Below are 27,010 nucleotides of genomic sequence, written 5' to 3' on the forward strand. Positions count from 1 at the left end.
TCTCTGTCAGACTGTTGGCTTGTTTTGCACTGTCGGCAGTTATTGCCAATGGTGGAACAGCAACTTTTTCAGCATGATTTTTTTCCGCCAGTGAAACCTGCTTTTACCATTGTCAGATCACTTGAATTGCAATATGCTGAAAGGTCTTCATGGATTTTTTACCAAATAACTGCAAAAATGAAATGCCTACTCCATCTTTAATAGTAACCACTAAGTGATTGCATAATTAATCACATGAACAATCTGAGTAGAAACAGCCAGACACAAGGATTTACCATAAACCTGCTCCTTGAAGACATCATTAAAATGTACTCATGTTTTATAATAATATAGGAGTAAAGATTGAATAATTAAAATTTGGCTGAGAGAAAAAAAAATAGAGCGGGAGAAATAAAATGTGTTGCTGCTAGATGAGCTAGTTCTGTGAAAACATATGATGATGATGATGATGATGATGATGATGAGGGTCATTTGGTACCACATCGTTATTAAGTGTAATAAAGATGTAGGGAAAGTGATTGGAAACAAGATAAGTGTGAGCTTTAGTCTTGTTGTGCCTCCAGAAACTGAATTTGACTTATTTATATTTGAATTGTTTAACTAGAATAATTTGAAATTGAGTTTATTAGTTTGGAACTGTAACATTTAGTTCTCACAATTCAATTTCATTTCTGACAATTCAAATTCAGTTTTCAATTTAAATTTTCTGCCACGAAGATCCGGCGAGTTGAGGCAGAGCAATCGATCACAGATACACAGAGCGCCTCTTCGGCCAATCAGCACCTCCGTTTTTCTCTTCTAACATTTGTTGCCACCCGGTTGCCATGGCGACACTAAACAGAGGAAGAAGTTAGACTGGCGTGGCCCTGGATGAGGCTGGGACAAACACCGTGATGGAAGTTTACAATGTATTCATTTATTATCCTGAACCACTTATCGGGTCTGGAGCTGATCCAGGGTTCACCTGGACAGGTTCACCTGGACAGGTACACCTGGACAGGTACCCAGACTGTCTCAGGGCTGAACAAACTGTTCAAATCCAATCTTATTAATTCTACACGGTCGCCCAAGTTGGAATGAAATCTTTTTTTTATTCTTTTTATCTTTTATTCTTTTTATCTTTTATCTTTTATCTTTTATTCTTGAGGATTGTGTCTGAAAACAAAGAGATTCCACCTTATGGGCCACCGTCTGTATATATATATATATATATATATATATGCTATATATATTGCTTCAGATAACTCATTGTGACAGTTACTCTAAAACTTTGCTTCTCTTACATTAAAGAGCATTTTGAAGTTTAAAAGAATTGGTTGAAATAATGTTATTCTAGGAATACAAGCTGGACTTTGACTTTTATCTCTTTTTTTAGCGGTTTGATAAATATTGTATCGTCTGTGTTGTTTTCGTCAGTTTGTTGACTTTCTTTAACAGAAACAAATCCATCTGTTTCCTCCTGCTGCTCTGGTTCAGTGGTGTTTTTTTAAGCCAAATGTCACCAAGGTCCTTGTTGTGTATTGTAAATTGAAAGCAGGCGCAGTGAACTTTTTTACTGCCTATTACATGATATCTGAAATAGCATCACAACAACAAAGTCATTGTAAATGAGACTTAAAAGGGCATGTGAAAGTTGTTTTCCTCAAAGATCAATTATCTTCAAACTGTTTCGGCTCTTGTTCTGCGTGTTTCACTCTGGACGCATTAATCACCCAGAACCCTCATTAGGTACACAGTATAGTGTGATCATGACTTTAAAGAAAGAAAGATGAGTAATGTGAGTAATATATATATGATATAATACAACCAAAAAAGACACATTATTAAAAACAGACACAAAATGACTGAAAAAAAAGATACAAAATGACTGAAAAAACACTAAATTACTTTAAAAAAAGACACAAGATGACAAAAAAAGACACAAAATTACCAAAAAAGACACAACATTATTAAAAAAAAAACAAAAAAAGTAATTAAAGGGACCTTCCACACACAACACGGTAAAGTGCCATTCATATAAAACTCACATTAAACTTTCGTATCAAGGTGGGGGCCACAAAATATCGTTTGAGACCCCTTGCTATACAGTGTTTATCTATAAATAAATTGCACATTGAAGGACAAATATTGCACATTGCCAGGTATTGTACATCACCCAGAACCCTCATTAGGTACAGAGTAAAGTGTGAGACCAAAAATTCTTAAAAAAGACACAAAATGACTGAAAAAACACTAAATTACTTAAAAAACCCCCCACAAAATTACCAAAAAAGACACAACATTAAAAACAGACCCAAAATTATTAAAAAAAGACACAAAATTACCAAGACAAGACACAAAATGACAGAAAAAAAAGACACAAAATGACTGAAAAAACACTAAATTACTTTAAAAAAAACCCACAAAATTACCAAAAAAGACACAACATTAAAAACAGACCCAAAATTATTAAAAAAAGACACAAAATTATTAAAAAAAGACACAAAATTATTAAAAAAAGACACAAAATTACCAAGACAAGACACAAAATGACAGAAAAAAAGACACAAAATGACTGAAAAAACACTAAATTACTTTAAAAACAGACACAAAATTATTTTTTTCCTCAAAGATCAATTATCCTCAAACTGTTGGTTCTTGTTCTGCGTGTTTCACTCTGGACACGGGACACATTAATCACCAGAACCCTCATTAGGTACAGAGTAACGTGTGATCATGACTTTAAAGAAAGAAAGATGAGTAATATATGTGCATATATATATAATGTGAGTAATGTGAGTAATGAGCGTCTCTCCATCATGGAGATGTTTTAAAGTGAAAGCAGAGTTTATATACATGGTGCCTTGGTTTTACTGGCTGAATGTTTAATCAGCAGGAGTCCTCCTGGGTCCAAAGCTTTTACCACATCGTTTATTCTTCTGTGGGGACCTTAATTGATTCTTTACAGACTCTAATCGTTGAACAGACTTTGTGTCCGTGTGGGTTTGTGCCGTCTGAAACAACCTTCAATTATGTATTTGTCTGCTTTGTTTGACGTTCATATCCTCTCTGGTCCTTTCCTTTCACAATAGAATAGAATAGAATGCCTTTATTGTCTTTATACGCATGTACAATGAGATTAAAAGCTGAGCAGTGCGACAGTAAATATATATATATATATATAAAATATAAAAATATACAATATAAACAAAAAAATATACAATATAAACATATGTGCACAGTCTTCAAGAGCAGATATGATGCTATATGATGATATGATGCTATACAGCAGGGGTCTCAAACTCTAATGACCTCATTACCTGGGGAAGCTGGAGGCAGAATCAGCATGACCAAGACAAGACACAAAATTACTAAAAAAGACACAAAATGACTGAAAAAACACAAAATTACTTTAAAAAAAGACACAAGATGAAAAAAAAGACACAACATTATTAAAAACAGACACAAAATTATTTTAAAAAAGACACAAAATGACAGAAAAAAAATACACAAAATTACCAAAAAAGACACATTATTAAAAACAGACCCAAAATTATTTAAAAAAGACACAAAATTACCAAGACTAGACACAAAATGACAGAAAAAACACTAAATTACTTTAGAAAAAGACACAAGATGACAAAAAAGACACAAAATTACCAAAAAAAGACACATTATTAAAAACAGACACAAAATTATTAAAAAAAGACACAAAATTACAAAAAAAAGACAAAATGACAGAAAAAAAGACACAAAATGACTGAAAAAACACTAAATTACTTCAAAAAAGGACACAAGATGAAAAAAAAACACACAAAATTACCAAAAAAGACACATTATTAAAAACAGACTCAAAATTATTTAAAAAAGACACAAAATGACAGATAAAAATACACAAAATTATTTTAAAAAGACACAAAATTACCAAGACAAGGCACAAAAGGACCAAAAAAAGTAGTTAAAGGGACCTTCCACACTCAACACAGTAAAGTGCCATTCATATAAAACTCACATTAAACTTTCATATCAAGGTGGGGGCCACAAAATATCATCACGAGGGCCACAATTGGCCCGCGGGCCGCCAGTTTGAGACCCCTGCTATACAGTGTTTATCTATAAATAAATTGCACATTGAAGGACAAATATTGCACATTGCCAGGTATCGTACATTAAAAAAATATTGCACAGTAACAATATTAATAATACAAACATGAGCAAGAAAGTTGGTGGTGCACAGTCTTCAATTTGCCAGAGCAGATATGATGCTATATGATGATATGATGCTATATGATGATATGATGCAGGGCTCTCAAACTCTAATGACCTGGGGACGCTGGAGGCAGAATCAACATGACCAAAAAAAACACACAAAATGACTAAAAAAAGACACAAAATGACCAAAAAAGTCACAAAATTACAACAAAAAAAGACACAAAATGACAGAAAAAAACAAAATTACAAAAAAAGACACAAAATGACAGAAAAAACACTAAATTACTTTAAAAAAAGACACAAGATGACAAAAAAGACACAACATTACTAAAAAAAAGACACATTATTAAAAACAGACACAAAATTATTAAAAAAAGACACAAAATGACAGAAAAAAAAGACACAAAATTACCAAAAAAGACACATTATGAAAAACAGACCCAAAATTATTTAAAAAAGACACAAAATGACTGAAAAATCACTAAATTACTTTAAAAAAAGACACAAGATGACAAAAAAGACACAAAATTACCAAAAAAGACACAACATTATTAAAAACAGACACAAAATTATTTTAAAAAAGACACAAAATGACAAAATATTGTCACGAGGGCCGCCAGTTTGAGACCCCTGCCATTCAGTATTTATCTATAAATAAATTGCACATTGAAGGACAAATATTGCACATTGCCAGGTATCGTACATTAGAGAGTCTGTGTGTCCGTGTGCAGAGAGTTCAGGTGGTTTTTGCTTTTGGGAACAAACTGTTTCTGACTCTGTTAGTGTTGGATGATGCTCCTCCCTGACTGTTTGTCAGTTTCACATGGTTGTTTTTCCGTCTCCAGTGGTGACGGACGTGTGTCGTCCCCGGCGGTTCCCCCCGTGGGTTGGGCGTGGCGCCCTGTGGGCCAGCTGGGCGGGGATCGCCCTGGCCGGCTGCGTCTCCATCTGGGCGGGTCACGGCTTCAGCCAGCAGGTCGCCATGATGTGGCTCATCTCCTGCTTCTCCAGCTTCCTGTGTTCCTGCCTGCTGTTGGAGCCCATTAAGGTAAAGAAACACACATTAACGTAAAGAAACACACATTAAGGTAAAGAAACACACATTAAGGTAAAGAAACACACATTAAGGTAAAGAAACACACATTAATGTAAAGAAACACATTAATGTAAAGAAACACACATTAATGTAAAGAAACACACATTAAGGTAAAGAAACACACATTAAGGTAAAGAAACACACATTAAGGTAAAGAAACACACATTAACGTAAAGAAACACACATTAAGGTAAAGAAACACACATTAAGGTAAAGAAACACACATTAAGGTAAAGAAACACACATTTAATCTGAGAGAGGCAGGTTTACATCACACTGACAGGTTCATCTCAATGAATAAGAATACCATAAAGAGTTTATTTATGTCAGTGATTCAATTCAAAAAGTGGAAATAACACATTATATAGATCCATTACACACAGAATGAAACATTTCATGTCTTAATTCATTTAATTTCTCCTAATTGTAATGATTATGGCTTACATTTAATGAAGATCTAAAATTCAGTTACTAAAAAAAGACACGAAATGACCAAAAAAGACACAAAATTACAAAAAAAGACAGAAAATGACTGAAAAAACACAAAATTACTTTAAAAAAGACACAAGATGACAAAAAAGACACAAAATTACCAAAAAAGACACAACATTATTAAAAACAGACACAAACTTATTAAAAAAAGACAAAATTACCAAGACAAGACACAAAATTACTAAAAAAAGACACAAAATGACAGAAAAAAGACACAAAATGACTGAAAAACACTAAATTACTTTAAAAAAAGACACAAGATGACAAAAAAGACACAAAATTACCAAAAAGACAACATCATTAAAAACAGACACAAAATTATTAAAAAAAGACACAAAATTACTAAAAAAAGACCCAAAATGACAGAAAAAAGACACAAAATGACTGAAAAAACACTAAATTACTTCAAAAAAAGACACAAGATGACAAAAAAGACACAACATTATTAAAAACAGACCCAAAATTATTAAAAAAAACACAAAAAACCTGTACATAATCTTTTCTAAATTCATTTTTATTTGAAGCTGCACTAATCAGTGTTTCATTTCTATATGAAAAGATTCAGATGAGAAGATGATTTTTAGTGATGCAGCTCCTCTCAGCTTACGAGTTTAAAAAAAATGAATCAACTCTTTTTTCTATTAAATTTCTACTCTCATTGTTTTGGTTTATGGTCTGCAACTGTTGGCAGGCTCCACTCGTGCGGGAACCAAAACAGAATTTAATATTGGCCTAAAACATTATCTTCAAATGAATTACATCTTTATTTATTTTTGGCAACAGATCGCCACATTTAATTGAGTGGGAGGGCTGCCAGTTTCACCACAAAGCCTGATGAGACACTTTAACAGCTTCATATCCTCACTGTTAAAATAATCGCCTCCTTCAAAATAAAATGTGACTTAGGCAATTTTTTGAACATGCCTTTGTGACTTAAGCAAGATATGGTAACACTTTACAATAACCATCATTTATAGATGGTAAATAGATCATTTATAAATGTTTAATCATCATTTATAAACCATATATAGGCCATTTAGAATGGTAAATAGAAAATGTATTAATGTTGAACTATAATTTATAAATGCCAAATAGAAGGTATATTAATGTAAGTTGATAGATACTTTACCATAAACAAACAATTACATTATGATTATGAGTTTATTCATAGTTTTGCACTCATTATAACATTTTTAACACCATATTAAGTATGTTAATTACTTCAAAATGATTCTTATACCTTTAAGAAATTGTTTCAAAACATTTAAGGATTAAATATACATAGAATTTTGTAAATTATTAATAATTGGTTTATAAACCATCTATAAACATCACTTAGATGGTTATTGTAAAGTGTTACCCTTTATTTTGAAGGTGTCTACATAAGAGTGACATGAGCGTGTCATAAACATGACATGGGGTGTGTCATGAACATTAATGACACTTTGCAGTAACATTAATGCTCATGATACTTGTCATGTCATGTTTCTGACAGGCTTGTGTCACTCTTATGTAGACACCTTCAAAATAAAGTGTTACCATATCTTGCTTAAGTCACAAAGGCATGTTCAAAAAATTAAGTCAACAAAGTAATTTATTTATTTAAGTTACATAATTTACACACAGTGTTATTACTATGCCAATAGCCATCCTTTGTTACATCCTTTTTGAGTGAAAAGATCAATAAATGTCATATGTTACACTTTTGGTGAAGTTTTTTGTGTTTCCTGCAAAACTTGAAAAAATGAGTTAGGCGATTATTTTAACAATATGTTGATATTATTGTGTTTATTGTGTTTAAAGCTTGTTGTGCTGCCAATAAATCTCTTGATGCAGATGAAAGTAGAACCTCGTTCTGCTGCTTGTGTTTTGGATGAATCCTCTGACTTCAAGCTGAAAAAATGCTTTTCTGTTCCTGAAAAAGCAGGATTTTTTTGACATACAATATTACTGCACACACCCAAAAGCTCTTTCTAATGAATCCCCATCTGGCTGTTTCACATTAACACTTTGTAACTAAGACCCCATTTACACGAGGACGCTTGCATTTTGGGGGCTTAAAGACGCAAAAATCTGAAACCACCCTCCAAAGTGTAAAAGTTAGATCCTCTCCTCCGTAGCGTGTCGTCTACACTGACAAGACACAAAACTCTGATCTGATCTGCTCACGTCACGTATGTGTTTACGTCACATACATGCTCCAGGACAGGAAATAAAGAAACGTGGGATTATTTCCATGGTGGGACCTTCAAGCTGCTCTGGCAGCTCTAATAAACTTACAGGAGTCTTTCCACCAAATGTCCAGGATATGTACAGATAGTATTAGTGAACAGAGAAGGATCTGGAATTACCTCCATCACATTCTGGATGCAGCGATTGGTGGGAGGAGCCAGACGGCTGTGAACGAGACCTGGGAGATCTAGTGATGGAGGAGAACTTTGTGGAAGGAGGAGTAATGGCAACAAAAAGACACAAAATGACAAAAAAAAAAGACAAATTGACCAAAAAAGACACAAATTGACCAGAAAAAGACACAAACTGGCAAAAAAAAGACACAAATTGACCAAAAAAGATGCAAAATCAGCAAAAAAAGACACAACATTACTGAAAGATGAAAAATGACCAAAAAAGATGCAGAATGGCCAAAAAAAAGATGCAAAATGGCCAAAGAAAGACAAAAATTGACCACAAAAAGACACACAATGACAAAAAACACACAAATTGACCAAAAAAAGAAAAAAATTGACCACAAAAAGACATTAAATGGCCAAAACCAGCCAGACGGCTTTGGAGGAGACCTGGGAGATCTAGTGATGGTGGAGAACTTTGTGGAAGGAGTAGCTGATGAAAATGTGTGGCGTGAAAACTTCTGCATGCCCAAAGATGCTCTTATGGCTTTAAGTGATGCCGCCTGGCTGCATACAATCACATTTCACACACTTTAGATCACCGTATCAGCAGATTTCCTCCTGAAAACGCTCGTCTAAACGAGGAATAAAAAGTGAAGACGAGACGCCACTTTAGGTCTTCTGTTCAGACCGTCCTCGTGTGAACGAGGCCTAAAGTTTAATTTGTGTGTTGAGTGAATCACTGTCCTGACTCTGTGTCTCCGTGTCCTCCAGGTGCTCTGTGAGGCCGTTTACTACGCGGTGTGGGTGCTCCGCCTGCGCCCAGAGGACCAGGACGTGCTGGTGGAGTTCCCCCGGGTGGAGCGGGTGGTGCAGCGGGTCCCCAGGGTGAGACCACCTCAGGGCTTCGCTCTGTCCCAGGCCCGGCACCAGGCCCGCAAGGTCCACATGCTGCACACCATGCTGAAGGTGAGCCAGAGAGAGAGGAGCAGGTCCAGGTGTTGCTGCTGGAGAGTGTTTTCATAACATAATAAAAATAAAAAACAAAACAAAACAAAAATTATTCACATATTAATCCATATTACACACATTTCTACATATACACTACTGGTCAAAAGTTTTAGAACACACCAACTTTTCCAGAATTGAATTGAAAACGATGCAGTTTAATGTCTCAGTGTACTCTGAAATTAATGCACATTTGCAACATTTAAAATTCTTTATTGAGCATGATAGTGTTTTGAAAGTAAAAAAAAGATTCAAAATCACATTTTATGTTGGACTAAAGGACTGAAAAAAGACACAAAATGACCAAAAAAAGACACCAAAAGACGCAAAATGACTAAAAAAAGACACAAAATGACCAAAAAAAGACACAAAATGACTAAAAAAGACACAAAATTACCAAAAAAAGACACAAAATGACATAAAATGACAAAAAAAGACACCAAAATTGGGGTGTTCTAAAACTTTTGACCGGTAGTGTATATATACATCATTACAAAATCTACTAACACATAATACATATGTTGTATATACACATTCGTTCTGCAGCATATACATTATAATCATATATCTATAGAAATATACTACATACATATAAATATACCATGTTTTCTTATTTTGATAAATACTGTTTTATTAATATTTTGAATTGCTTTATGTTAGTGGTGAGTTTGATATTTTTAGGCAGTGAATTCCATTCTTTCATACCTCTAAACAGAAACGTGATTCTTGTTTATTAACAGAATTGTTGGTTCTGGTTTTCAGAACTTCCTGGTCTACATGTTCTTCCTGTTGGTGGTTTTACTGCTCAACTACTCCGACTCAGCCAAAGACACACACAGCCTGAGACTACACACACAGCTGCAACGAGCTCTACACACACCTGAGTACCACAACATCAGCAGGTATGCACACACACACACACACACACATTCTCGTACTTCTATCTTTGTGAGGACCCTCATTGTAACAGTGAATTCCCTTGAAAAGTTATAATATTTTTGGATTTTTCATTAGTTTTAGTTTTATTTTCATTGTGACTTTTTGTTTTCAAATTCAATTAGTTTTAATTAGTTTTTAGAGTGAGTTTGCCAGTTTTAGTTTAGTATTTATGTTTTTGAAATGCTTTAGTTTTAGTTTAGTTTTTATTTGTTTATTTTTTTGTAATGGGGTATTTGTTGGGTGGGAGATTAAAAAGGTCACAGTAAATTTTTGCCTTCATTTCCTTTGTCTGATCCATCTTCATTATGTATGAAAAAAGTTGACAAAGAAGAAAACGAAGGACATTTTCACTATTTTCACTTTTAGTTAGTTTTGTGAGGACCGGCCGAAATGTCCTCACTTTGCAAAAATGCTCTCACTCTGTTGGTTAAAAACGTGTTCCGGTCCTCACTATGTAGGAAGAACAAGTACATACACACACACATACACACACACACACACACACACACACACACACACACACATTATTATTACATATTATTAGTTTTAGTGTTACTTGTAGTTTTCTGTAATGGGGTATTTGTTGGGTGGGAGATTAAAAGAGGTCACAGTAAATTTTGCCTTTATTTCCTTTGTCTGATCCATCTTCATTATGTATGAAAAAAGTTGACAAAGACGAAAACGAAGGACATTTTCACTATAATTTTAGTTAGTTTTGTAACCACACAATACAGTTTCAGTTAATTATCATTATCATGTAACCTTTAACCCTTAAAACAAAGTCTGAAATCTCAAAAAAGCCTTTAAAGAAGTGAGGACCGGCCGAAATGTCCTCACATTGTTGGTTAAAAATGCGTTCTGGTCCTCACTATGTAGGAAGAACAAGAACACACACAGACACACACACACACACACAAAATAGCTTCAAAAATGTGATGAATTTTATGAAAAACTTTGAACTTTTCATGCATTCGTTCCATTCTTGTAACCTTCTGCCTTTTGTGAAATGATTAAAAAGCAGCTCTAGAGTGTCTCTTCAGTGTGCAAACACAAAAATGCCGTCAGAAGAATGACTACAGGGAATAATCTGATCTACAGCAATCATCTCACACACATTTCCTCTCCTGAGTCTCACATTCTGGCCACAACTCAACCAGTTGTGTGTCCATATGAGAGACTGGTTCCCAATGATTTATGACCCAGTGTCAGAAAAAGTTGATCCAACATTGGGACATCTCTGTAATTGAGCATATATATATATACTTTTTTTTAAAGATCTAGATAAGAATTATGCCTATCTTATAAAATGACTGCACTTCCACAACCTACTGAAAAAAAACTTATTCAATATATCAAAAAAAGCAAATAAATGGAAAGAATGAACATATATTTAATATGTTGGTAACCTATAACATCATTGTGAAACTGGTTGTTCATGAAGTTGGAATCAATTTTTTTTTTATCTCTTTCCATTAAATGATTGTGACAGTGTGATTTATTCTTCACAGATAAAGTGTCTCAAAACTTAATTAATCAATCTCTCCAAACATATCATACTGCAAATGAAACAACCATTAACAGAGGATTGTGTCTGAAAACAAAATAGTTCAAACTTTATGGGCCACCATGTTTATATATATACACTACCGGTCAAAAGTTTTAGAACACCCCAATTTTTCCAGTTTTTTATTCAAATGAACAGCTTGAAAGGGTCCAAAGGTAAGTGGTGAACTGCCAGAGGTAAATAAAAAAAGGTAAGCTTAACCAAAACTGAAAGATAATGTACATTTCAGAATTATACAAGTAGGCCTTTTTCAGGGAACAAGAAATGGGTTAACAACTTAACTCTATGGAGTCTTGGGCTATTTTGTCCATTTTTGAATTCTTTTCATGTCTTTGTAAGTCATTTTGTGTCTTTTTTTGGTCATTTTGTGTCTTTTTTTAGTCATTTTGTGTCTTTTTTGGTCATTTTGTGTCTTTTTTTGGTCATTTTGTGTCTTTTTTTAGTCATTCTGTGTCTTTTCGTGTCTTTTTAGTCATTTTGTGTCTTTTTTTAGTCATTTTGTGTCTTTTTTTGGTCATTTTGTGTCCTTTAGTGTCTTTTTTGTCATTTTGAGTCTTTTTTTGGTCATTTTGTGTCTTTTTTTAGTCATTTTGTGTCTCTTGGTGTCTTTTTTGTCTTTTTGTGTCTTTTTTTTTGGTCATTTTGTGTCTTATGGTGTCTTTTTGTCATTTTGTGTCTTTTTTTGGTCATTTTGTGTCTTTTTTAATCCTTTAGTCCAACATAAAATGTGATTTTGAATCTTTTTTTTACTTTCAAAACACTATCATGCTCAATAAAGAATTTTAAATGTTGCAAATGTGCATTAATTTCAGAGTACACTGAGACATTAAACTGCATCATTTTCAATTAAATTCTGGAAAAGTTGGTGTGTTCTAAAACTTTTGACCAGTAGTGTATATATATATATATATATATATCCTCAGATCTTAATTTTTTCCTTGTAGCCGCTCTGATGTTCTGCGGTGGCTGGATGAGTCACTGTTGCCACGGCTACTGGATGACTCGGCCCTCTTGAGGGACACGGGGAGCTTGTTACTCGGCACGCTGAGGCTCCGTCAGCTCCGTGACACACCAGGTGAGAGAGAGTGTGAACTAAAGATAACCTGAGGCTCTAATGATCTGACAGGAAACTTCACCAACTTTAAAATGTAGCATCACAAGCACTCCAGCAGACACCATCATCGTTAGCATCCTGAACATCTCTATCCTGGAGCCATCCTCTCTTATCTTTCACTGTACTCTTCTGTGAAGAAATTCAATGAATGCAATTTAATCTCAGCTTGATCTTGTTAAAAATTAACATTTTCTTCCCGTTGCAGATGGTTCCAGGGCCGGAGACGGTGTTTGGGGACAGGACTGGGTCTCGTCCCCGACCAGAGACGCTGAGAACGACACTGGAGCGACTGATGCTAACTGGTGAGGAAAGGAACAACAAGGAGCATATTCCAATATATTTAGGCCGAATATCGATTGTTTTTTTGATTGATTGATTGTCTTTATTTCGAACATGCAAGCAAGTAAAAAAACAACAACAAAAAAACAAGTTTTAATATTAATAGATGAATAAATAAAAAACAAAAAAAGCAAAAAAAGCACAAAAAAAATTGAGAAAACAGACACTTTCTGCAAGCTCGAAAGGGAGGAAGAAGTAAAAAAACTTATCGAGTCCCTTAACAGGTCTCTATATCTATATACATATATATATATATGAATAATCAATATAGTCACATACAAATATTATAAACAATTATATATATATATATATATACTATAAACAATTTATATTACATTGTAAATACCTATACATGTATATTGTAAATTACTATATAAATATTATAAACATAAATACAATTACTATGTATATTACAAAACTACAGTCTACATATGTCCATGTTACAGAGGCTTTTCTAAATTTCTGTACTTTGTTTTTAAAGTGTCTTATGTTTTGGCTTTTCTGTACTTCCACACTTAACTTATTCCACAATTTAACTCTGTAAATGCTGATACAAGAGCTCTTTTTGATACAAAAGCTCTTTTATATATATGATATATATCCTGATATTTTTATTGCAAACTAAGAGCAAATGTTCAGTCAAAGTCAAAGCCAAATATGACATGTCAAGTAGTTTTATTGTAACTGTTTATTTAAGTGAACATAAATACTGTATAACAACAGGAGTACTTTTTTTACTATCAAATGTCCATAAAGTGCACATTTAGCTTAAAAAATAGCCTATGAAATTAAATAAAGACGCCGCTGAATACGCTGATTCACTGTTTAATTTATCCTCCAAACACAATCAATCAATCAATCAATCAATCAAACTTTATTTATATAGCGCTTTTCATACATATAAATGCAACTCAAAGTGCTTTACAAGGGTTCCTTCAGTCGATGCTACGAAACTGTTAAACTCAACAGTAGCAACATTTCATTTGGTTTATTAATCACTTTGTCCAACCACACTTTAATAAATCTGTACCATCACTTAAAGTTCCCTTGTGGATCACATTCGGTGTAGTTTTAACATCTGGTCGTCTTAAATATTTTCTTTTTTCTGTGTGTTTTGTCCCATTCATGTCTTCAGGGCGTGGCATTGGGCTGAGATGTATAACGGAGGAGGTGTGGTCCAGCAGCTGAACAGAAGCCTGCAGGAGGCGTCTTCCTCCTTACAGCAGCTGCAGCAGCTGCACTGGCTCGACCACAGGTAGCAATGCTGGAAATCATAGAAAAATGAATATATTCTGAGTGAGAGTTGCAGTAACAGAAAGAACTACACTGCAAAAAAAAAAAAACAACTTGTATTTTTTGGCCTAAAACAGTGATTTAAGTTGGTAAAACTTGGAAATATAAATTATTTTATAAACATTTAGGGCAATAATGTAAGTTAGCACAACAAAGGAAGCCAGTTGTCTGCTCAAAAACAAGTTGGTGAGTTGTTGTTACTTATATCTTTAAGTTGGGGTTCACAACAAGGGACAATAGTTCTGATAACTCTTATTTCTTTGTTGGGAAATTAGGTCATTAGCAAAAGCTAGCGGCTAACTGATGCTAGCGGCTAACTGATGCTAGCGGCGCTGCTTGTTAAAGCTACAAGAGTAGCCATTAGCGTATCAATGCTAACTCAAAATTGTGGTCGCAACATTAGCTGACATTTCATACAATCGTGCCAATTCAGCACATTGCAGAAGTTAGCAGAAGTTAGGATTAAAAGTTATTACAATGTAAAATTATAAGTTCAAATATCTGAATTCAGAGTTGAGCAAACTCAAAAACAAAACTTAAAATATTTAGTTTAATTGTCCAACTTAAAATTTTATCGAAGTTTGTTGCCTCGAAATTTTGAGTTCACCCAACTTTTCTTTTTTTGCAGTGTAAACATAATAACATCCTAGCGCACTGCAAGATATTTAATACAGAGGCCAAGGCAATAAAATCAATACAGACTGTGTTATTTGAGTTCACTTTTTATGTTGTAAACGAGGAGTTTGTTCACTGATCTCACCAGCCTGGTCTGGTTGTTCCAGAGAGCAGGGGCCGAGAGAAGGGAGAGGAATCGGACTTGTGCTCACAGTTTCACAATGTTTGAAATAAAACAGAACCATGCGTCCTCGTGGCGCTATAAATCTGGAGTGCAGTTTGATTCTCCCTGAAGTGTATTTTGTCTTACAGCCTGCAGTCATTAAAAAGCTGCACATGAAAACATCAAACATTAGAATAAAACGTTGAAAAGGATCCAGTAAAGAATGTGCAGAGAATGTGGGCCGCCTTCCAACAATTGTTCTGAGAATAAAAACTGATGGCACAAACAATCTCAAAATTCTGTTAATACCACATTTGGTATTAGGTTGCAAATATTCAGAGGGGAGCCAATAAAAAATGGGAGGTGGAGGTCTCTTATGGCACATTAGACTCTATTAAACTGAGCTTTTTATCTCAGTTCCTGTGATGGAAACACTTAAATAAGATAAATAAAATATTAAAGTTGGTTCCAAAAGAGAGGTAACCAAAACAGGAAGTGGCTGCTGATTTTATCATCGTGCATTAAGTGTGTACTTTGTGTGTGTGTGTGTGTGTGTGTGTGTGTGTGTGTGTGTGTAGGAGCCGTGCTGTGTTTGTGGAGTTTTCTCTCTACAACATCAACACAAACCTCCTGGCCGTCTTCTCCTTCCGCTTTGAGTTTCCGGTTTCTGAGCGTGCCCAGTCCAGCCTCGACCTCGCTGTCATCACTCTGTGGCCAATCACAGGCCTGGACCTGCAGCTGCTTCTCATGGTAATAACTGACAATAATAATAACTAGAAAATTTTCCTTTTTTAACAAAAATGAAAAAATAGCTTTGTTAGAGCGATCTAAAAAAACTGTTACATTTCCCTTATTCCGAAGTCTTCCTGTGTTTTTAATATGGGAGCCAATGAGGCTGTTGGTGGTGTTGGTAGTGCATCTGTGCGTCCTACGCCCAAACTATAACTCTGACAGCTTTACCAGAGGATTGTGAAGGAGAAGACTAATTTTCCTACGTTTCTATGTATAAATTATTTCTGTAGAGTGGAATTTGCGGCCTGGAGCGCAGTTTTCAAATTTATTTTTTGACAGTTTTACCTCTACCTCTACACTCTGGTGATGATGTCACACACTGTGCAACATTCCGTGCAATACACACCCATTATAATCTCAGAATTTCTCCAAAAATGATCATGGTCATTGAACAGGGATTGATAAAAAACTATATGACCTATCGAAACGTGGATTAATACACCGATACACAAGACTTGTGTCTACTGTTTAAAGTTTAAATGGAGCGGAGAAGTAGACGTTTAAATATCTCCAATTATTGTTCTTTTTCGCTCATTTTTTGTCAGCCGTCCCATTCACTTCAATGCGACTCACGTCGCAAAAAAATCGTATTCTGTAGAGAAAAGTAATAGCACACTGATCCCGATCAAACCACACGTTTTGATATATAATTTGTCCTGCAACTCTTCAAGTTGTAGGACTAGTAGCGGGACGAAATTGAGTCCGGAAGAGGAAGAAGAAGAAATCCACAGTATAACAGTAGTGCAGCCCTGGTCCCTACAGATATTGCTGGATGGGACCAGTGCTCGGTGCGATTGCCCCAAGGCCCTAATTAAAAAAACTACCTACAGTACCTCCATCCCCCTGTCTTTGGCTTTGTAACCTTGGCGACATGTTTTAACATCTCCTCTCCTCCAGATGGTCCTCCTGGCCCTGGTCCTGTACTTCCTGGTTCGGGGGATCCTGGGCTTCCTCAGACTGGGCTACGTGTACCTGCTGTCCACCTGGAGGCTGCTGGGCGTCTGTAAGCTGGCGCTGGCGGCGTCCGTGTGCGGGCTGCACCTGAGCCGCTGCAGCATGGCCACGCAGCAGTGGGCGTCCTACCTGAAGCACCCCCGCGATGCCTTCACTGACTTCTCTCCTCTGGCCAGACAGAGTCAGCTCTACACAACCACGTCTGCTCTGCTGCTGTTCATTCTGGTGCTCAAGGTGAGAGCAGAAGGCCAAGAGAAGCACTACAGGCTGGAAAAAAGAAATATTTCAGCCTTGGTCTCATTTTTGTATCAGTGTTAACAACGATGTTCTTTCTAGTAGCTGATTGTAGAGAAGTCTATAAGCAAATTAGACTACTTCAGACTGATTTATTCCCTTAGTGAAGTAGTTCTCAACCTTTTTGAGTCGCGACCCCCAATTTAACATGCATGTTGTCCGTGACCCCCGCTCACTGAACACAATCTCACACTCACAGTTCAGATCATACAAAAAAGAAACAAAATGACCAAAAAAGACACACATTGACCACAAAATGATCAAAAAAAGACACAAATTGACCACAAAATGATAAAAAAAAGACACAAAATGACCAAAAGACACAAAATGACCAAAAAAAGACGCAAAATTACCAAAAAAGACACAAAATTACCCAAAAAAGGAAACAAAGTGACAAAAAAAAGACACAAATTGACCCAAAAAAGAAACAAAATGACCAAAAAAAGACACAAAATGACTAAAAAAAGACACAAATTCACCAAAAAAAAAGACACAAAATGACTAAAATAAACACAAAATGATCAAAAAAAGACATTAAATGACCAAATTGATTTGGCGACCCCCAGAAATCATCTCGCAACCCCAATTGGGGTCCCGACCCCAAGGTTGAGAACAGCTGCCTTAGTCAGCCTTTCCTGATGAGTTGTTGATCTATCAAGGCTAGAAGGAAGCATGCTACAGAACCGCTCAGCTGAGGAGGATTATTGTTAACAACGTGAGCCTCTGGTCCATGAGGAGCCTGGTGCTTCCTTCATTCTGGGCTTGTTATGTTGATAGAAAATAGTTCCTACATGAAACTAGGGCTGGGCGATATATATCCTGATGTTTTTATCTCAAAGTGAGAGCAAATGTTCAGTCAAAGTCAAATATGACATGTCACAAGTAGTTTTTTTAAAATCAAAGCTTCATAAAGCGCACATTTTAATATATGAAATATGAAATGAAATAAAATAGGCCAATTTCTATTTATATTAGAAAAAGACACACTAAGGTGGGGGAGGATGAGACAAGTGATTGTGCCAAAAGAAAGTTGAAACAAATATAACAAAACAAGGCCGATCTAACCTAGCTGTGAAGAAAAAAACAAACAAACAAAAGGCCTAACTAACTTATCTACAAAAAGACTTTCAAAACAATACAGGGGTGGCACAACCAATAACCTAATGGAGTAACAGAAAATAACCTACGTGATGCAAAAATGTACAGGGTACCCCAAACTTACCTAGTCCCAACCTCCCACCACACAAACCAATTTTCTTAATCAAAGCCAGCAAATGCATTGGAAAACCAAGAGAGAATGAAGGCCCAAGATGTCCTCCATTTAAAAGTGTCTCTTTCATTGTGATTGGCCAGCTGGGGATGCAGGGAGCCAATAGACAGCACAGCCTGGTTCCACAGGTAGCAGCTCATTAGTAATCACCTGCAGGTTGTCATCCCAATCACTGACAGGAATCACCTGAAAACAGGAAAAGGAGGGAGGAGAAATACAAAAACACACACATTGCTGCCTGACACGTAACAGTTACTAAGAGAAAATCTTTTTTGATGTCTTATTGTTGCCTCCCTCCCTCCATCTTTCAGGCGTCCCACCAGCTGCGGTTCCTGCGGGAGTGGGCGGTGTTCGGCCGCGCCCTGCGGCGCTCCGTCTGGGAGCTGCTGGGAGTCGGCCTGACGCTGCTGCTGCTGCTGCTGGCCTTCTCTCACACAGGACACCTGGTCAGACCACCTCCTCCATCACCTCCTCCCTCTGCTCCTCCATCTGCTCCTCCCTCTGATCCTCCCACACCTCCTCCATCACCTCCTCCCTCTGCTCCTCCCTCACCTCCTCCCTCTGCTCCTCCCTCTGCTCCTCCCTCTGCTCCTCCCTCTGCTCCTCCCTCACCTCCTCCCTCTGCTCCTCCCTCACCTCCTCCATCACCTCCTCCCTCTGCTCCTCCCTCACCTCCTCCCTCTGCTCCTCCCTCTGCTCCTCCCTCACCTCCTCCCTCTGCTCCTCCCTCACCTCCTCCCTCTGCTCCTCCCTCTGCTCCTCCCTCACCTCCTCCCTCACCTCCTCCCTCTGCTCCTCCCTCACCTCCTCCATCACCTCCTCCCTCTGCTCCTCCCTCTGCTCCTCCCTCACCTCCTCCCTCACCTCCTCCCTCTGCTCCTCCCTCACCTCCTCCCTCACCTCCTCCCTCTGCTCCTCCCTCACCTCCTCCATCACCTCCTCCCTCTGCTCCTCCCTCACCTCCTCCATCACCTCCTCCCTCACCTCCTCCATCACCTCCTCCATCACCTCCTTCTGATTCACTATTGAATAATTTATTATTATTATTATTTATTTATTATTATTTTATAATAATAATTTATTGTATTTCGTCTCCCTCTGCTCCTCCCTCACCTCCTCCCTCACCTCCTCCCTCTGCTCCTTCTGATTCACGATTGAATAATTTATTATTATTATTATTTATTTATTATTATTTTATAATAATAATTTATTGTATTTCGTCTCCCTCTGCTCCTCCCTCACCTCCTCCCTCTGCTCCTTCTGATTCACTATTGAATAATTTATTATTATTATTATTTATTTATTATTATTTTATAATAATAATTTATTGTATTTCGTCTCCCTCTGCTCCTCCCTCACCTCCTCCCTCACCTCCACCCTCTGCTCCTCCCTCACCTCCTCCCTCTGCTCCTCCCTCACCTCCTCCCTCACCTCCTCCCTCACCTCCTCCCTCTGCTCCTCCCTCACCTCCTCCCTCACCTCCTTCTCCTCCCTCTGCTCCTCCCTCACCTCCTCCCTCACCTCCTTCTCCTCCCTCTGCTCCTCCCTCACCTCCTCCCTCTGCTCCTCCCTCACCTCCTCCCTCTGCTCCTTCTCTTTCACTCACACAAACACACATAAAGCATGATGGAAATGCATAATGCATAACGCGTCTCCAGAAACCCAAGGACTCTTTACATAAGACACAGGAGACAAAGCAATAAAAAGAAGGACTAAAAAAGAAAGTTAACATATGAAAAGACTTCACCTCCCACGTGTGTTTACCTTTAATACATGTTGATGTTCAGTCTGGTCAGAAGATGCCGTATTCCTTCACTTTCTTTAGTCGACTTAATCTCCAATAAATCTTCCCTGTAAGCCCACACACACAGCTTCATCTCCATTGTTACAACAACAACAACAACAATAACTATATACTCTGTTATAGAACAGCCTTGCTGTCTTAGTTACCGTGCCAACGAGCTTTACTGAAAGAGGACAATAAAACAACATTTATTCAGCATTTGTGCTATAAGTCTACATACATAATGCTGGAGGAGATGAATCTGTGTCTGTAGCATCACAAAGTTACCCAACAGCTTCTCTTTCTACTTTCAAATCAAAATTACTTTATTTATCCACGAGGGGAAATTCAGTTTTGGTTGTTTTTTGTCCTTGTTTTAACCAGCATGTTATGGAAAAAAATATTAGAACACCCTTTTTCTTTAAGTTCTTGCTGGTACAACTAAAGTTACATTTGTTTGGACAAATCGAGTGTAATTTCAGAGCTGATATCTGGACATTTTCCATGGTTTTCTTGATAATGATATTGGTTATTATGAAGAAAACCATGGAAAAATGTCTAGATATCAGCTCTGAAATTAAACTCTTTTGAGCTATTTTTGTTGTTATTATTATATTTGTCCAACCTTTAGTTATACCAGGCATTAAAATGAACAAGAAAATGAAGCAATAAGTATGATTAGGCACTTGCAGATGACAAGGTAATATTTTTTCTATGTCACACAGACTGAAAGGACATTACAATTATAGGTCAACTGCCAAAATAATACATTTGTTAACAAATTAGTCTAGGGTTAAACTAAATAGTAAATAAATCAAAGAAATTTCACAAAAAAATGTTCAAGTAAATACATATTAATACTTTGCTTTTCACTGTAGCTGTTTTAAGACTTCTCTTAAAGTTGTGAAGAAATTTGAGAAGAAATCGAAGATTGTTGTTTTTTTTAATTTTTAAAAAAATTTTTTTTTATTAATTTAGACAAAACACAACACAAACACAGAGAGAAAAACAAAAACAAAACAAAAAATACAACAACAACAAAATCACAAAACCAACCCAAATAAATAAATACAACCACAATAATAAACAAGAACCTTAACACATCAAAACTAAACAAGACACAAACAAACATCAAACATAATTACCACATAAAACATACAGTATATCAGTAAACTTGATAACCTAAGAGAAAGATTGTTGTTTTCAAGAATCTTATTTGTTCTCAAGTTCCATCTTAGGGAAAAACTTAAGAATAAAATGTGTATGTAGCATCACAAAGTTACCCAACAGCTTCTATTTCTACTTGCTACACGGCTCTCACCATAGGTTCTTATGGGTTAAAATAAAAACAACTGTCTAGATGAAGACATATTTATCATTTTTTCCTTAGTTTCCCCTTGGAGTGACTGTTTCCTCCGTCTGTCTCCTCCTGCAGCTCTTCCACTCGGTGTTTGACGGCTACGGCAGCGTGAGCTCGTCCTGTCTGTCCCTGTTGGGCGCCGGTGGGCGTGGCCTGCTGTCATGGCGTCCCAGCTGGACCATCAGCGGCCCCTCCAGCAGCGTCTCGGCGCTGGTCTACCACGCCAGCTTCGCCGTGCTGCGGCTGGCGTTGCTCTGGCTGGTCACCTCCGTGTTACTGAGGAACTACCGGAGAGCTCGAGCAGAGCTGTACCGGCCAGCCGTGGACCTGCAGGACTACGAGATGGTGGAGCTGTTCCTCAGACGGCTCAAGATGTGGATGGGACTCAGCAGGGCCAAGGAGGTACTTCCTGTTTCAATATACAGCAGATTTTCATTTTCATAAAGATTTATAAAAAGACTAATGGTAGCGTGCTCTTCTCTCGTACTACAGGTGCATCTAAATAAATTATAATATCATAGAAAAGTTTATTTATGTCAGTAATTCAATTCAAAAAGTGGAAATAACACATTCTATAGATCCATTACACACAGAATGAATCATTTCATGTCTTAATTTATTTAATTTCTTCTAATTATAATGATTATGGCTTACATTTAATGAAGACCTAAAATTCAGTGTCTCAAAAAAATTTTAATATTACAAAAGACCAATTTTAAAAAGTATATTATTAGTTTAATATGTAAATGTTGGCCTCTGAAGAGTATGTCTCAATACTTGGTTGGAGCTATTTGACTTGAACTACTGGAAAAATGGACTTTTCCATCATATTCTAATTTCCTGGGATGCACCTGAATATAATCTTTTCTAAATTAATTTTTATTTGAAGCTGCACTAATCAGTGTTTCATTTCTATATGAAAAGATTCAGATGAGAAGATGATTTTTAGTGATGCAGGTCCTCTCAGCTTACGAGTTTAAAAAAAATTAATCAACTCTTTTTTCTATTACATTTCTACTCTCATTGTTTTGGTTTATGGTCTGACACTGTTGGCAGTCTCCACTCATGCGGGAACCAAAACAGAATTTAATATTGGCCTAAAACATTATCTTCAAATGAATGACATCTTTATTTATTTTTGGCAACAGATAGACACATTTAATTGAGTGGGAGGGCTGCCAGTTTCACCACAACGCCTGATGAGACCCTTTAACAACTTCATATCCTCACACTGTTAAAATAATCACCTCATTCAAAATAAAATGTGACTTAGGCAATTTTTTGAACATGCAAGATATGGTAACACTTTATTTTGAAGGTGTCTAAATAAGAGTCAATATGGAAATGTTGTCCTCTGAAGAGTATGTCCATCTATATGACTCAATACTTGGTTGGGGCTGTTTGACTTGAACTACTGGAAATGGACTTTCCATCATATTCTAATATGTTGAGATGTTCCTGTCTATAGAAAGATATACATGAATCCTGGAACGTGTCCCCTAATCCTCCATCTTTTCCTGTTTCCTCCTCAGTTCCGTCATAAGGTGCGTTTCGAGGGCATGGAGCTGCCTCCGTCCCGTTCCTCCTCCACCAGCGACTGTAAGTCTCTGTGTCTGCCGCCGCTGGACGGCCCTGACTCCGCCCCCTCCCCGGACAGCGTGGACGCCGGCTCGGAGGCGTCGTGGCGCCCGGCGTCCTCCAGCCCCTGCAGCCTGACGGAGGCCCCGGGGATCGGCCTGGGCCTGGGCCTGGGTCTGGGTCTGGGTCTGGGCCCGGGGGTGGTGATGGGGAGCACCAGCTGGAGGGAGCGGGCGGAGACGGAGGCGTCCCTGAGGAGGCTCCTCCCCACGCTGGACGCCCTGCTGCAGCAGCTGGACCGCGTCACCGTGGCAACGGAGGACGTGTACCACATCGAGTGCAAGCTGGAGCGCAACCAGAGGAAGAGGAGGCGCAGAGCGAGGGAGAGAGGAGGAGGGAGGAGGGAGGCGGGGCCGAGGGGGAGGAGCAGCGAGGAGGAACGGAAGAGCGGGAAAGAAAAACACAAAGGGAGCAAAAAGGGGAGAAAGACGGATAAAAGTGAACTTCCTAAGGAATGCGGGAACAGAAAGACTCCCGTAGCCACACCGGTCCCCTTTTTAAAGGCCAGACCAGCTTCAGCTACACACACGCCTGCTCCTCCTCCGTCATCTATCAAAGCTTCAGTCACTGCTCCTCCTCCACCTCCTCTCACAGACACCTCCTCCTCAGCAGCAAACTCTCCTCCTTCACACGTCCCCACGACCAAAACCCCCTCTGCTCCTCCATCTACTCCTGCAGCTACTCCTTCCTTACCCTCCACCCCCGCCCCGACTCCTCCCAGCAGCCGGGACTGGGAGCCTCCCACCGAGAGGGAGGCGCTGGCCTCCTCCAGCCTCTTCAACCACCCGGCTCACACCACCACCATTCCTACTCGCAAGAGGAAACGCAAACCCCCACCGCTCAAAAACAAGGTGCACCCAAACCTGGACCGGCACGGCCCGGGACACCCCAAATCATGAGGACACGGAGGAGTTAGAGGTGGAGCAAAGATAAATGTTTGGGCTAAAGGTGAGAGGAGGAGGGGGCAGCAGGTTTTGTCCCCTCGGTGACTCTCTAAACCTGAAAGTCTTGATAAGAAAGTAGGAGAATCAGTCTAAAGAGAGATGAAGATAATAAATCAGACTGAGCAGGTTTATTAGAAGTGTTGAGTGTTTCAGTAACAAGGTGCAGGTCACCACATGATCACTGAGCTGGTTTAGTCAGCGAAGTAGAGGTCAACATTGAAACCAGGAAGTAATCCTCCTCCCCGTCCCCCCGGACTAAAACTGACCCCGTGACCCTGGCGGTGGCGTGGCGTCGTCGACAGGAGCACATGATCGTGCTCTCCTGAGGATCTAACCAGCTGAAAGCACACCATGGATGCTATCAGTCTTTTTGTTTTGTGTATCTCAGAAAATCGTGTTGATTTCTCAGTTATGTTTGTCTGTCTACATATTTTTTGTATTGTATATTTCGGTCACCATGGGTACTTGTGGCCTGTTTGAAGATAGTCGTGTTATAATGAACCCAAATTTGCATGCAGGCACACACAGATATACGCACATGCAGGTATACACATGCATAGAAATAACACTGTATGCACGGACACGCTAATTGTAATGTGCCGTACACTTCAGCCCACTGAGGTACAAAGGGAAACAAAATACAGCACACACACACACACACACACACACACATTCTTGTACTTCTATCTTTGTGAGGGCCCTCATTGTAATAGTAAATTCCCTTGCAAGGTTAAAAGTTTTAATTTTGTTGTGAATTTTTGTTTCAAATTCAGTTCGTTTTAATTAGTTTTTATAGTGGGTTTGCTAGTTTTAGTTTAGTATTTATTTTTTTGAAATTATTAGTTTTTATTAGTTGTAGTTTTTTTTGTTTGGGTGGGAGATTAAAAGAGGTCACAGTAAATTTTCCCTTTGTTTCCTTTGTCTTATGGATCTTCAAAAAAAGTTGACAAAGATGAAAACGAAGGACATTTTCACTATAATTTTAGTTCGTTTTAGTTCGTTTTGTAACCACACAATACAGTTTCAGTTAATTTTGAAAACTCTCATTTTTGAGAGGACCGGCCAAAATGTCCCCACTCTGTTGGTTAAAAACGTGTTCCGGTCCTCACTATGTAGGAAGTACAAGAACACACACACACACACACACACACACACACACACATTCTTGTACTTCTATCTTTGTGAGGGCCCTCATTGTAATAGTAAATTCCCTTGCAAGGTTAAAAGTTTTAATTTTGTTGTGAATTTTTGTTTCAAATTCAGTTAGTTTTACTTAGTTTTTATAGTGGGTTTGCTAGTTTTAGTTTAGTATTTATTTTTTTGAAATGATTAGTTTTAGTTTAGTTTTTATTAGTTGTAGTTTTTTGTAATGGGGTTTTATTTGTTGGGCGGGAGATTAAAAGAGGTCACAGTAAATTTTCCCTTTGTTTCCTTTGTCTTATGGATCTTCAAAAAGTTGACAAAGATGAAAACGAAGGACATTTTCACTATAATTTTAGTTAGTTTTAGTTCGTTTTGTAACCACAAAATACAGTTTCAGTTAATTTTTTAAACTCTCATTTTTGAGGGGACCGGCCAAAATGTCCTCACTTTGCAAAAATGTCCTCACTCTGTTGGTTAAAAACGTGTTCCAGTCCTCACTATGTAGGAAGTACAAGAACACACACACACACACACACACACACACACACACACACACACACACACACTAACAAGGTTGTTGGGGTCCCAGCAACCAGCTCTTCAGGGTCCAATATAACCGTCCCCTCCATACTGGAGATGTACGGGAAAAAAGAGTACAAAGAAAAAAGGAAAGCCACGAGAAGGAACAATATGGAGGAGCAGGAAGTTTTAGTAGCACAGAACAAAGTAGAGCAGAAGTGTTTAAGGGTTGAGTGATGGGTTACAAGTCTCTAACCGGAAACATTCAGGACAAAATAATCAGCAGGTGTCTGTTTCCGGCAGAATACATTTAAAAAAATCACCCCAAAAAAACATGCTGAAAGATGGCTGAAAGATCTGCCAATCGCCCCTTAACATGATATACAGTCATGGAAAAATGTATTAGACCACCATTTTTCTTCAGTTTCTTGTTCATTTTAATGTCTGGTACAACTAAAGGAACATCTGTTTGGACAAATATAATGATAACAACAAAAATAGCTCATAAGAGTTTAATTTAAGAGCTGATATCTAGACATTTAACATGGTTTTCTTGATAATAACTAAAATCATTATCAAGAAAACCATGGAAAATGTCTAGATATCAGCTCTTAAATTACACTCTATTAAGCTATTTTTGCTCATAAGAGTTTAAGAGCTGAGATCTAGCCATTTTCCATGGTTTTCTTGATAATAACTTCCATAAAAACATGGAAAATGTCTAGATATCAGCTCTTAAATTACACTATATTAAGCTATTTTTGTTATTATCATTAAATCTGTCCAAACAGATGAACCAGGCATTAAAATGAACAATAAAGTGAAGAAAACACGGGTGGTCTTATCATTTTTTCCATGACTGTATTCATCCACTAGCCTTGCTCAATGACGTATAATAATAATAATAAAATGAACATATATTTTATTGCAGAATAACCAATATATTGGACTAAATTGCTCAGTAGGTCAAATATTCATCTAGTCACACGACAGCAAATATAGATTTTTCAGTCGATTGATAACTGATATATTTTATTCCAATCGGCTAATTTAATTGCCCAATAATACATTTATTTGTCTAATCACCCAATAATTAATTTGTCCAGTCATGCAATAGCCAATATATTCTCCCGATCATTCAATATCTGATA

At 37.5% G+C, this 27,010-nt stretch overlaps 1 protein-coding gene across 1 annotated transcript in view; it reads left to right on the forward strand.

Annotated features, from left to right (window-relative positions):
• Window positions 1-24,824, forward strand: part of pkd1a (polycystic kidney disease 1a) — a 155,196-nt gene extending 130,372 nt beyond the window's left edge. The window contains exons 46-56 of the mRNA XM_059348971.1: window positions 5,037-5,239; window positions 8,902-9,096; window positions 9,898-10,037; window positions 12,583-12,713; window positions 12,958-13,054; window positions 14,227-14,346; window positions 15,741-15,912; window positions 16,852-17,142; window positions 18,784-18,918; window positions 21,691-22,017; window positions 23,148-24,824. Coding sequence (XP_059204954.1) covers window positions 5,037-5,239; window positions 8,902-9,096; window positions 9,898-10,037; window positions 12,583-12,713; window positions 12,958-13,054; window positions 14,227-14,346; window positions 15,741-15,912; window positions 16,852-17,142; window positions 18,784-18,918; window positions 21,691-22,017; window positions 23,148-24,152 — 2,816 coding nt within the window. The 3' untranslated portion in view covers window positions 24,153-24,824. The remainder of the gene's footprint in view (window positions 1-5,036; window positions 5,240-8,901; window positions 9,097-9,897; window positions 10,038-12,582; window positions 12,714-12,957; window positions 13,055-14,226; window positions 14,347-15,740; window positions 15,913-16,851; window positions 17,143-18,783; window positions 18,919-21,690; window positions 22,018-23,147) is intronic.
• Window positions 24,825-27,010: the final 2,186 nt, after the last annotated feature.

The sequence above is a fragment of the Centropristis striata genome, chromosome 1 (assembly GCF_030273125.1).
Source record: "Centropristis striata isolate RG_2023a ecotype Rhode Island chromosome 1, C.striata_1.0, whole genome shotgun sequence".
In the NCBI taxonomy this organism is placed as follows: Eukaryota; Metazoa; Chordata; class Actinopteri; order Perciformes; family Serranidae; genus Centropristis; species Centropristis striata.